The 13,545-nt window shown below is 37.2% G+C and overlaps 1 protein-coding gene across 4 annotated transcripts in view; it reads right to left on the bottom strand.

Annotated features, from left to right (window-relative positions):
• The window catches only part of LOC117964728 (golgin subfamily A member 2-like), a 79,958-nt gene that overhangs the window by 47,937 nt on the left and 18,476 nt on the right, over window positions 1–13,545 (bottom strand). For all 4 annotated transcript variants that reach the window (XM_059005379.1, XM_059005381.1, XM_059005380.1 and 1 more), the window contains 9 exons: window positions 13,237–13,280; window positions 9,420–9,486; window positions 9,196–9,258; window positions 7,685–7,765; window positions 6,515–6,553; window positions 5,877–5,939; window positions 5,104–5,197; window positions 2,466–2,572; window positions 17–75 (listed from right to left, as the gene is read on the bottom strand). In XM_059005379.1, the coding sequence (XP_058861362.1) occupies window positions 17–75; window positions 2,466–2,572; window positions 5,104–5,197; window positions 5,877–5,939; window positions 6,515–6,553; window positions 7,685–7,765; window positions 9,196–9,258; window positions 9,420–9,486; window positions 13,237–13,280 (617 nt within the window). The remainder of the gene's footprint in view (window positions 1–16; window positions 76–2,465; window positions 2,573–5,103; window positions 5,198–5,876; window positions 5,940–6,514; window positions 6,554–7,684; window positions 7,766–9,195; window positions 9,259–9,419; window positions 9,487–13,236; window positions 13,281–13,545) is intronic.

Here is a 13,545-nt window from a genome sequence, read left to right as displayed (position 1 = left end):
TTAGCCAGTCACTTACTTCAATCTGTAAACTTCAAGCTTAAGGCTGTCCCGTTCCTTTTCCAGTTCTTTATTATGCTGTGGGGAAAAAGATGAATATTTGCCTTCAGTGAAAGTTCATGGTGTTGAACAGTCTCTTTCTATTGGTAACTGTATTTAAGCTTCGATGTGATGTATATTGTTTGCAATGTATGCAAATCCTGGATCAGGATATAATTTAGGACCCTTTCATACCTAGTTTGTTTATAAAGATCTGATTCAAAATTCACTTGCAAACTAACTAAAATGTTGCAATTTTGCTTCACTTGGTTTCACACTGAAAAATATCAAACAAACTTTTTTTTTTTCTCCAAGCGAGTTTAAAGTTCGTCTTCACAACTGTAATCGCACTAGAATGCGTTTGCTTTCACATTACAATTCTTTCAAGTGAATCTTATCGACTAGTTGTAGACGTGACCAAAATGATATCTTCCTGTTGATGCCTAGGCAGATGTTCGTGGCGATATCAGTAGAAACTACAGTGAACGTATAAACATGGAGGACTCCACCCGTGTCAGTCCTGTGATAGGACTGCTATAGTAGATGCCGTTTATTATCAACCCCTTGGATCCCAGCCAAATGTTGTTAATAACCGAAGTTGTTAATAAGCAGAAAGCCACCGTTTCAAGTTAATTTCAAGTTTATTTATATGGAGCCTATATACACCGTACTTTTAGAAAGCACATCATTGAAATACGCGTTTTAAGAGAACATCACTGAGATAGACATTACGGTTCTGTTTATTAAACAAAATACAAGAATAAACCATTGCAAACTATAATAAAAATAGGCCTACGGTAAGCTACTGTAGGCTACTCTGCAATAATGTAACCTACTATACTACAAATTGTCTTTAGAGAAAAGTAAACTGTTGATACTGTACTTACATTTTATAAATCAAGCACAATTTTAAAAATAGCTGTCCAAAGTTGTCTGCTTTTACGATTCGCCATCTCCAGCTGTAAATCCCTCTTAATTTTGAAAGCAGCTTCATAGCCGTTTTCAAAGCCACGATTCTGGCATATCCTGCAAAATGTGTGCACTGCCCGTAACTGTTCTTTCAGTGAACTTTATTGGTTATAGACAGGTCTACACATTTGGAAGACAATCAGCGGGAGTAAATGTACAGAGCGTCTATTAAATACTGTATCTGTAATAATTACATAATGTACATTCATTTGGGTTGTTCGACCGCTGCTGTTAGAATGTCAGCACGAAACCCGTGTTAGACATATCGCTGAGGAACACTGACGTTTTCATGCGGCACTATGTTCTTTTTTTTTTTTTTCAACCATACACACCTATGCGTGTTTTCTGAGCGCAATGTACTGTGGGTTATGCATTACATCAGTTGGTTCGGTTTAGTTTGCATCTTGGATTGTAATGAGATTGCTTTCACACTGTCCAAATTTGAGGTTGAAACGCATTACAGTTCCCTCCCAAACGGGCAGAGACCACCTATTTAAGTGAATCTGGGTCCATTTGTTTGGTGCGCACTCTGATGCGTTTGGACGTTTCACACCTGCCAAAACGAACCCAACTTAGGTGTCAACTGAACTCAAGTGCGAATTATCATCTCCAAAATGAACTAGGTGTGAAAGGGCCCTTATAATGTATTTTAATGTTATAGAAGTAGACTTTCCGGTTTTAAGTTTTTTTGTGTTTTTTTTTTTTTTAAAGTAGTACACAGCATTTCAGCTGGTCAAAATAAATTGAAAGTTATAGCATGTAACAAAGCCTAAATTAATAGGTTTGTAGTAGAACTTGAGTCAGCTTGTTACTCAAAAAGGGAAGTGATTTACTAAAGTATTTTGTGCTCCACCCAATCAAATCTTGTGGTGGCTAAATAATTATTATTCATTTATTTGGCAAATGCCTTTATCCAAGGCGAGTGTTACAGGGAAGTAAATGGTTACAAGCAAGCTTAGTATTTAAAAACAGTGTAGTTTACAGCAAGTACAAATAATATCAATAAAATATGATATGAACTAGGATACAACAAGTTAAGATTACAGTTATATCTATAATGACATAGTAGTGCAAGGATAGTACATTAGCGGAGGATCCAGTAACGTGGTGCACAGGTCAGGCAAGTCCAGTGCATAATAGGAGCAGTACAGCAAGACATATACAAGTGCAGTCTAGCTGGTGCCACCAGAGGGGCTAGGGAAGAGAAGGAGCAGGCACAGAAGGATGGAGAGTGGATGGAAGGCATGACCAGTCAGCCTGTAGAGGAGGAGTAGTGGAGAGGGCAAGAGGGGATGAAGGGAGACACGGGGGATTGCAGCTAGGAGGGGGGCAGTGTGTTGAAGACTGGTAGGCAAGAACAAGGGTCTTGAATTGAATGCGAGCAGAGATAGGTAGTCAGCGGAGGGTGCGAAGCAGAGGGGTAGCATGGCAGACTTCACTCGAAAGACTTCACTCTGTACCTTTTCAAACTGTTTCTGCTGCGTGGACACAGAGGACAAGGTTCTTTCCAGCTCTCCCACTCGTTGTCTGGTTGACTGAAGCCTGTTGCCAAGTTCCTCTACCTCCACTGGTAGAAAGAGAGAGGCAGTCACATTATAGTTCATTTTCCAAACAAACAAGTAAAAATGTAATATTATATTGCATATTCATTACTTGCCTAAAAAATAAACAAACAAATACATATAGAATAATAGATGGGTTTCAGTGAGTTACAGGAAAATAATTCCATCTAGGGTTTATGTGACTTCATAAACTACGAGACCGTAGTCAGCATGGTTTTAGGAATTTCTTTGAGGATGCAACATCGACAATGGATAATTGCAAAGCATATGACATGGCTTATTTAGACTTCCAGAAAGCTTTTGACAAAGTCCCGAATAAAAGATTAATTCTCAAACTTTCTTATAATCTAGACGAATATGCCATTTTGACATCACGACTGTGGTATTATGTCTTTTTTTTTTTTTTTAAATGGATCAGGATGCAAATATAGCCTTCATCCATGTATTATATAAGAACATAAGAAAGTTTACAAACGAGAGGAGGCCATTCAGCCCATCTTGCTCGTTTTGTTGTTAGTAGCTTATTGATCCCAGAATCTCATCAAGCAGCTTCTTGAAGGATCTCAGGGTGTCAGCTTCAACAACATTACTGGGGAGTTGGTTCCAGACCCTCACAATTTTCTGTGTAAAAATGTGCATTCTATTTTTCTGTTCTGAATGCCCCTTTATCTAATCTCCATTTGTGACCCCTGGTCCTTGTTTCTTTTTTCTAATCAAAAAAGTCCCCTGGGTCGACACTGTCTATCTATACCTTTTAGGATTTTGAATGCTTGAATCAGATCACCGCGTAGACTTCTTTGTTCAAGACTGAAAAGATTCAATTCTTTTAGCCTGTCTGTATATGACATGTCTTTTAAACCCTGGATAATTCTGGTTGCTCTTCTTTGCACACTTTCTAGAGCAGCAGTATCCTTTTTGTAACAAGGTGACCAGAACTGAACACAATATTCAAGGTGAGGTCTTACTAATGCATTGTAAAGTTTTAACATTACTTCCCTTGATTTAAATTCAACACTTCTCACAATATATCCGAGCATCTTGTTGGCCTTTTTTATAGCTTCCCCACATTGTCTAGACAAAGACATTTCTGAGTCAACATAAACTCCTAGGTCTTTTTCATAGTTCCCTTCTTCAATTTCAGTATCTCCCATATGATATTTATAATGCACATTTTTATTGCCTGCATGCAGTACTTTACATTTTTCTCTATTAAATGTCATTTGCCATGTGTCTGCCCAGTTCTGAATGCTGCAACAGTGTTTGCCACTCCTCCTATTTTTGTGTCATCTGCACAAAAATAGGGCTTCTGTTTTTTGGGTTTTATTAATTGTACTTTTTGGTACTTATTTTTAGCTATTTTTGAGTTTTATGTAAACTGTTTTTTTTCAGGACTTTCGTTTTTGATATACTGTATGAAATTAGTGTTTTCGGTTACTTTCCAAAATGCTTGAGCGTTTTTTTATTTTGTGTCAAAATATGTATAGTAGTAACTCGACAGTACTTGTACACTTAAGTTGTACCTTCTTTCCTTCAATGAAATCCCTATGGTCATGGGCACATTCTTCTGGGGTTTTTGTGTGTAGGCATTTTTGTACATTTCGCCACAATTCTGTTTTAAATTCTCCATATCTTAACTGTAATACATCTTGAAATCCCGCTAACAAGCCTCCATCCTCATTGTAATCTCGTTTTAAATCTCGCAAGGGAGTCTCAATAGAAATGTAGGAATGTGCTGTCACTCAGTAGTTGGGGCGGGTTTAAAGTATTGAGAACGAATCAATGATAGATGCAAGTCAGGAAGGCGGGACATTGCCCAGCAGAGCTGGGAAATGTATTTATTATTATTTTTGTAGTAGGTTTTATTTTTTAATGGGAAAAGGGTAAAGTCAACGTGAATTGATTAACCATTTCCACAGTTTTTCCCGTGTTTTCCGGTGTTTATTGGCTAGCCACTGATTTCATTTTTTTTGTATTGGGGGTGTTTTATCAGGTTTTAAATCGGTTAATACCGAAAATCAGAAGCCCTAATTATATTATTATTATTATTATTATTATTATTATTATTATTATTATTATTATTATTATTATTATTATTAATAATAATAATAATAAAAAAAAAACACAAACCAAATCCCATATGGCACAGTCTAAAGAGAAAGGCACCTCAGACAGAACAGGTTGTAAACCTGAAGTAAAACAAATACTGTATGTGGAAAGCCGGAAAACGCTGGCTGTGAGCAGGAACATTGAAACTAATGAAGTCATATTTTTAATATATACGCATTTAAAGTTTTTCCTCCATTCATGACACACACACTAGCTATTTGTTTCTATTTTGAGTGAACTGTAATGAAGGCAGCAATATCAGGTCACAAGTTAAAAGTGAAGGGGAGTTTCCATAACACACAAAGTGAAAACTCTCTCTCAACTGGCTTATGAGACAAGTCATTGAAAACACAGGGGTCATGGTTTTATTCTAGATGGTGGAAGGTAGGTCTTCTCTGTAATTCAATAATAAGAGTTTGTGTTATTTTACCTGCTTTCTGCCTTGCAGCCTGCTGTGTGTGGGAAAGTGCTGTTTGTAGCTCTGATTTCTCAGACACCAGGATTCCAATCGTCTGGATATGAACCTGCAAGGGGGATAGCAAAACTTGTTCAAATGATACATCTGTGTGTGTTGGTGAATCTTATTAGTGTGCATTTGTGAGCTTGTGGCAACATTTGTATAAATTCATTTCAGGTTTATTTTAGAAGGGTGCATGTAGTACAAATGCATTTTATTTAAATGTAAAAAAACATGTACATTTTAGGATTCAACCAATGTGTGATCTTTGTGTGACAGACTTGGCAGTTCATAACAGGATTTACAATAAAAAATGTGTTAGTAGATCAACTAACTCTAGGGCAATATTTAAAAATGCACTTAAAACATGCTTGTTCCTAATAGCCCTACATTACTCTAGTTTTGGGCATGTAAAAATCTGGATCAGCCATGGCCATTGTTAGGTTCATGTCAATGGGAAATATGTGCCTTGTGGGAAGAAAAAAAAAAGAACTGCTGAAGTGCTTATGAAAAATATAAATAAATATCAGGAGCAAGACCATTAGGATTGAAATCAGTAGGAAAGAACTCTCCACTATAGTGTGTGAAGATAACTGAAGTACAAAACAACTGCCTTACTTCCAGTATCAAAATATTCTCTCGTTTTTCAATTGAATGAGCTGCTGTCTAATCCAGAAGTTAGTGTGCAAGCAAATTCATTTTATTGTGAAGAAGCAGTGTTGGAGAAGTTAATACCAGAGACTCACCTGCAGCTGCTCGCGCATAGCTCCCTGCTCTTTTAAGAACTTCTGTTCAAATTCCTTATGCTCCTAAAAGAGAGAAAAAAGTCTTTAATATAAAAGATCAAGGGTGCTCTTTATTAATGAATACATTAAGCAATCCACAGGCATCAAACAGTCCAGGGTACACAGGTTACCAGCATATCCCTAGACAGGGTAACAGGCACATCATTTATTTTTTACCTACTTTGTCAATTTCAGATTTTCAAGGATTCCACAAAAATAATTAGCCATGTAAAACATAGGGGGAAAACACAACTTATTCAAGGCACCTGAATATCACTTGAATAGGCACTAGATAAACCATTCTCACCATGTGAGTTATCTGTGGAAGACTTACCACTTCATAAAAATATATTTAATACATATAAATGTCTAGATTAATTAAACTTGGCAACATTGTAAAACGCTCTAAAAACATGCTTGTTCTTAATATCCCCCATTTTTATAACACTACAGTTTTGGCCATGTGAAAATCTAGCTAGGCATTGCCACTGTTTGGGTATTGTCATTCTGGGTGGAAATTTGGGAAGAGTCTTCACTGATTTTCTGCAGTAATCCCACTTGGTAAATACAGTAATGGCCACTGCTGAGAGAGAAATTACCTTCTGCATTTGGTCTGTGAGTTCCTGGGATTGCTGCTTCTAAACAAACAACAGAAAAATAAATACAACTCGGGCCACGTCACCTTCCATCAGCTTTATTTACATAGTGATACTGGTGTGAAGCAGCTAGAGGTGCTAACAAGGATATTTTAATTCATGGTTTACCAGATGCAAATAGTAAATTCCTAGTAGTTTAAATTAAACAGAAAATCTGACACTTCCTATCATCACTCTGAGACAACCATAAAATCTGAATGAGAGAATTACTCTGCACATAAATACAATTAATATACTGAGCATAAAAAGAAACTTATCACTTATATTTGGATAAAATTCACTAGATCGAAAAATGAAAAACTGTTTTAGAGCAGGTGCAGTGACTTTTTATTGTGCTGATTAACAACTGACATCATGAAGATGCTGCAAAATGATCTGTTTATCTCGGGCAGGTGTTGTAACCCTTGGTCTCCCAGTTCTTGGCCTGTCATTGACAGTGTCACTGGTTATACCGTCTCGCCAGGTTTGAAATTGCTGGCTGTGAGCAGCTAAGACGGCGAGCCACAGTACGCTGCCCTAGATCCATCATGCCAATTGCACGAAGGTGCTGCTCTCTTGACAGATGTGGCATATTGTTTTTTTTTCTGTGATTTTCTTTATTGCTTTTATTCAAGCTTGCAATTCAACAGCTGAAATCCCTCCATATCCAGTGTCCAATCAACTGTCTCACTAATTAGGCGATTAAGTGCATATGCTTCAGTCATAGTCACTTAAGCGTGTCATGGTCAAGGATGAATGATCGAGTGTCAATGTCCATCACTTATATACCTTAACATAAATGTGTTATAATAGTGATAAGTTTATTTTGATGCTCAGTATAATTTCATAATGAAAATAAATGAATGGAAAAAAAAAACATTAATTTATGAGAGATTAGAGTGTAAGATTCAAATTTTATTTTCACAAATTATATTTTTAATTTAACAAAACTATACCTATTCAAACAATTGTTATCCATATTAAAATGACAAATTATTGAAAAATAAATTAAATAAATAGTCAACAAAACAGAAAATACATGCATTGGTAGCCTGGCCCTTGAAGATTTGCAAGCCACACAGAGAGTCTGCCAGAGAGCAGCAGTAGAGACTGCACTGTGCTGAGGGATCTTACCAGTTCATTTATCTTTGTAGAGAGCTGTGTGTTTGTTAGATTGCTGGAGTCTAGGGCAGCTGCCAGCTCCTGGTTTCGTGTCTGATGTGCATGCATGCAAAGAAACAAAGGAATTGGAGACAGTGAAAGGAGAAAAGGGAGGGAAACAACACATTGTTTAAATATTCAGACTAGCCAGATTAACTGCTTATATTCATTTTCTTACTTTTTTCTTCTTAACACATACTTGCCAACATTTGGAAACTGCTCAGCGGGACTCTTGTCCCCTGGGGGGTGTGTTATACCCATCATACACATGGGAGGGGTCGTGTGCAAAAAACACTATCATATAATAGACGTATCCCCTCAACTCAACACCACATGACCAGCACGACAGTAAACAGTGACACAATGAAGCATTCTTACCTTTGTATAGCAGTAAGTTAGTGATCAGCAGATTTGTCAGCCGCACAAAGAGCACAGCGTGTGGTTTTCACTAACTCTACTGTGCAGAATAACATTTTCTCCGTGTAAATATCGGGACTTTCTTCCTAAGCATCGGGACGCAGGACATTTGCTACAAAAATCGGGGCTGTCCCGACCATATAGGGCCTGTTGGCATGTATGCTTAATATGCTGTGGCTGTCAAAGTTGCTGGATTCACAGCCTTGGAGATGTAATTTACATACTATTGCTTAGACGCGACTGAATTTCATTTGTGTTATTTTTTTTGTCCCAGGATTTAGCTATACATATGTGGAATGGACAACCTTAGTGCCAATGTGTCCTGTGGAGGTTCCCACAGATGTCTGTTTATAAACTTCAATCTTTCCAGGCTTTGCATGTTACCCAGTTTATAAGCAGAACACAAGACAGAAAGAAAAAAAACCTGTTCTAAATATCTAAATCAAAACACATGATCTTAATAAACTGAGTCAATGACTGAACATCAGGAGCAATACATGTACAGTACATCATCTTAATTACTGGGGGCCTGTAATTCAAAAACCCATATACTTCAAGTCATCTCAGAGTGGCTGTTAGTTAACTTTGAAGCACAAGAAACAAAAAGGAATACAGACTCTTATATTCAAGTCTCAAATGAAGTGTTAATTGTTATTCTTTTAATGGAATAACATTCAGGAGAAAGAGCAGTTTATATTTGCAGAAAACATTTCAGGACTCAAACAGAATTGCATATCCCCATAATTGGAGACCGGGACAAGATTGTGCAAAATCTACAGTGGGACCTGTATTATCTGCTTGCTCTGGATTACCAAGGTGTTTCCCCACTACTGTGAAGGTCAGTGAAGCACAGATCCCTGAATTAGCAAACTCTCTTCACAAGTCTCCACATAGTACAAGAGCCAATCAAAATGATTTAGTACCTACAACACCAGTCAAGTGATTGTTTTAAGGTAGGATACTGAAAAGTCTTCTTTTTCAATTAATCAAACACTTTTGGTTCTTATGTGCCCTTGAACAGTCACATTTCACATTGAATGGTGACAATGAAAAATATTTTGTCGTACCTCCAGCTCCTTTTCATTGGCAGTTGTTATTGCACTATCCCCGTTGACGTAGGATGAAGATGACTGTAATACAAAGTAGTAAACTATAGGACTGCAGTAAAAATGAAATTTAAAAAGGAAAATATATATTTTTTAGAACTGTTAACATGCTAGAGAACAGAGACTGTTTACCATCCTCATAGCTTCTTGATTCAAGCAAACAGTAAAAGTAAAGCTACACTTACCTCGGACAGCAGGCCATTCAGCTGTTGGGAGAGCTGTCGCAGGCTTTCCGTGGAGGAGACAGGAGGCCTGCACAACAAGCAAACACACGCTTTAAAAATAAGAATATCAGCCACCAGTCATTTCTGGGGAATTTTTGTGTGTTTATCGTGTCGAATGAATGTACTGGTACAGAATACTTCACATAGCTTGAAAGTCACATTCATAATGTACACTGTAGCAACACAAACACTGTCATTGCAGACTACAGCGACACCGTACGGGTTCATACCACCATGGCTGCGTGAGTTAAACGTGTTCAAGTGACTTTGAAACGACTAAGGCCATTGCACATTGATCCGTTCCGTCATATAGCATCCGTCACCTGAAAAAGTCAATCCATTGCACACTAGAGCTGATGTGCAGTGGAGGCTTTGTAGAAAATATACCTAGTTTCAGTATTTTAATAAAAAAAAAATTAAAAAAAATACAATTCTGTTGTAACTCTTACACAACTTTGAACACAAAATAATGTTAAATGTCGTATAAAACTCCCACTCAATATAACAGTCCCCTACACTACGCAGTTTTCGCTCCTCCCTTAAAACACATCTTTTCACCCTAGCTCATCCCACTGCGTGCCCTAGCCCCTAACCCCTGGTCAGGACCCTGCCTGTTTGCCCAACCCTGCCCTAGCCTCTGTTCTCACTGTAGCAACACTCTCTACTTCCTCACCCTTGCCCAAAAAACATACCTTCTTCCTTCAGCCATTTTTTCCTGATTGTACCGTTTAGTTTAAAATTTGTTAAGCGCCTTGGTTAAAGGCGCTATATAAATATAAATAAATAAAAATAAACTTAATGATCACCAAACGCTCACCATAAACCACTTTATTCTTTAGTGCACTAAGTTAAAACATTTGCTAATTACTATGTTTCTACTAGATCTACAATAATGTTGTTATGCAATACATATAAAAACACAACATGATATTACACAACTGCTTACAGTTGTCATAGCATCAGAAACCATATGACCAATATTTTATTTCAAATTCCTGTAATAAATATATCTAAAAGTTGGGGAGCTAGCATTGCACTACCGAAAATACATAATGACCCTCTACTCTCTGTGTTGGATTCAGAAATTCCATCACTTTCATGTACTGCCCCTCTTTTCTGACTGTTCAGCCCTGACCGCTCTTGCCCTGTCACGCTTCTTTCTCTGATGTGTCTCCAGGTTATGCCATTGTTTCTTTACTTCCTCAACTACAATTGAAACAAAAACGTATATACGTATATGCTTGTAATAACCTATACTGCACAAAATCCATGTGTTTATGTATACTACCAGTTCATAACTTTAAGAACACAAGAACGTTTACAAACGAGAGGAGGCCATTCAGCCCATCTTGCTAGTTTGGTTGTTAGTAGCTTATTGATCCCAGAATCTCATCAAGCAGCTTCTTTAAGGATCTCAGGGTGTCAGCTTCAACAACATTACTGGGGAGTTGGTTCCAGACCCTCACAATTCTCTGTGCAAAAAAGTGCCTCCTATTTTCTGTTCTGAATGCCCCTTTATCTACTCTCCATTTGTGACCCCTGGTCCTTGTTTCTTTTTTCAGGTTAAAAAAGTCCCCTGGGTCTATACCTTTTTGGATTTTGAAGTAATTTTTGTTTGGCGACACACACAATTAGTTTTTCCATTTTGTTCAGGGAAACTACAAGAAACCATGTGTCTTCCCAGTCGTTTTTCATTGGTCAATTTAATTTAACGCACCTTAAATTGGATCAAATCGAATTTGTTTTGATTCCAAAATTGATGCATCACCGTCGTAAGACAATTACGGACACAGTGCGCAAGGTGCAATAGGGAATGCACATGATCATTTTTTGATGATCGGATCCAGTGTGCAATGGCCTTCTATTAGCGACTTTTTTTTTTAAAAAAGGTGAGGCAAAGTAATAATGTTGATTAGAACGTAGTATAGATCTGCCTAATAAAGAATAATAAATTCCCTTGGTACTCCACAGCCTAGCGGACCCAGCTTATTAATATTCAAATTCTAAACCGCTTAGTGGAAGCAGCTTCTAAACTGCAGTTTAGTGGACCGAGTTTATGCACATTTAACAATTCTATACAATAACACAGTTTATGTGCGAACCGGTTCCTTTGAAACCAGGTACCAGGTTCCTGCTTTGGAGCCAAGGATCCGGTTCCAGTGAGTACTACTATGTTTTTAATAAAACTGATTATTAAAAACATGAATTTCTGTCAAATACATTTGATAACTATAATTTATACGTTCTTAGAAAAAAAAAAAAAAAGGTCTGCAATGTATTTATTACAGCATTAACTTTTTTTATTATTATATTAAATTTCCCTTTAAAATAACTCGGTCGCAAGACAACCCGAAGCAGAAAACGACAAGATTCCGGCTATTTATAATGTAATTTAACCCCAAGCAGATGGGGTGGTATTTCGACTTGGGATCCTAACATATACACTGACCTGTCTGCACATACCATGTGCTTAAATATTTTTTTTAATTGTAAGCTTTGTGAAATAGGTTCATCGGTCTGCGGTATAAGTCAAATGCATATTCATGAGTATAAGTCAGAAGACGCACAGCTAAGCTCTCTCCGACTTGTCAACCCGCTAAGATCATTTTATTGCTGAATGTGATTTTATAATTAATATCACACAAAACATGTATGCAAGCACTCGTCTTCTTGGTATTTGGATAACGACATCACTGTTAAATTCAAGTTTGACAGATTAGGATTTAAAACTAAGTATATGTCTACAATAAATATTCTGGCATTGCTACATTTCTTTGTTGCAAAGAAAAGGCTACTTATTTGCACTGTACAAAACCCACACAGGTCCTCCAAATTCAGAACCTCAGGTACTCAAAATTCTATTATATCAGAAAAAAAAAATATTAACTAAACTTGTGTATTTAAATACACAACATATAAGAATATCCTCTTATCTTTTTTCTTCTGTTATAAAAAACTTTAGTTGGGGAAGGGAAGGGGCAGGAGGTGCATGGGTAAGTGCCTGTAATTTTTCATGGCTGGCTACTACACTGATGAATACTTTCAATAAATAAAGTACATACTTTAATGCTAACCTGTGGAGGATGCAATAACTACAATCTTACATTTTAACTGTAATGTTACTTTGAACTACTGTACAGAACCCGGACATATTGGTCACCTGGACTTATTGGTCACGTGTTTCTTGCAATTCCCAGTAGCTGTCCCAGCATTCCTATGATCCATTCTCTAGCTACTGCATGCAGTTTATTCACAATTGACCATTGAGATGCAAAGAACCAACGAAGTACAAGAAGCTTGAAAACATGCCAACTGAAGCTGTGCAGTGAAATTGCTGTGTATTCTTTACACATTACATTTAAATATCATGCGTAATTCATATTTTTTTATATGCGTAAAACACCCATTATGCAACTTACCTGGAGCGCTGACAACATGCATTTCAATACATCCGAGTGTTCACAGCATGGCAACACCCACCCAAGTCACACACAGCATTGGTATGTTCCTTTTATACATGTTTTAGCGTTTAGTATTGCAAGAGCTGTCATTTGAATCTGAGATGTATCAAAAATGATAAACCGTACACTACAATGTGCTCAAAAATTCCACCTTAAAAATACTAAATTCCAAGCCTGACAATCAGACATCCTTTCTTCAGGTTTGTATGATGGGTGTTGCTCATGCTTTATCAATATAGACTGCTTCTAAAAGGCCAGCTGGAAATAAAGAGCAGACCATGATGGCTGTGAATGGATGTATAAAAACTGTTGCTTACCTGCTTTCATCCTGTGAGTTTTCATTGCAATTTGCACTGGGGTTCTGGTAAGAGAGTCAAAATTGTTATGACGAGCTATTACCAGCCATTTGAAAACAAGTGTTTAGCCACAAGACAAAAAAATAAAAACATACAAACATAACAGCAACACAAAAAGACGCACCAATATCAGGTCAGCTCAATTACATCTGAAACCATCCATTTTCTTTACTGCACACTGGTCCATTCAAAACCAGTACACTGTCACAAAAAATGCACAGCATTAATATATAAAATCCTCAGTGTTATCTGCTCGAGGCTGTCCGTTTA

Source organism: Acipenser ruthenus, chromosome 31, assembly GCF_902713425.1.
Source record: "Acipenser ruthenus chromosome 31, fAciRut3.2 maternal haplotype, whole genome shotgun sequence".
In the NCBI taxonomy this organism is placed as follows: domain Eukaryota; kingdom Metazoa; phylum Chordata; class Actinopteri; order Acipenseriformes; family Acipenseridae; genus Acipenser; species Acipenser ruthenus.
This window is presented reverse-complemented; position numbering and strand designations above follow the sequence as displayed.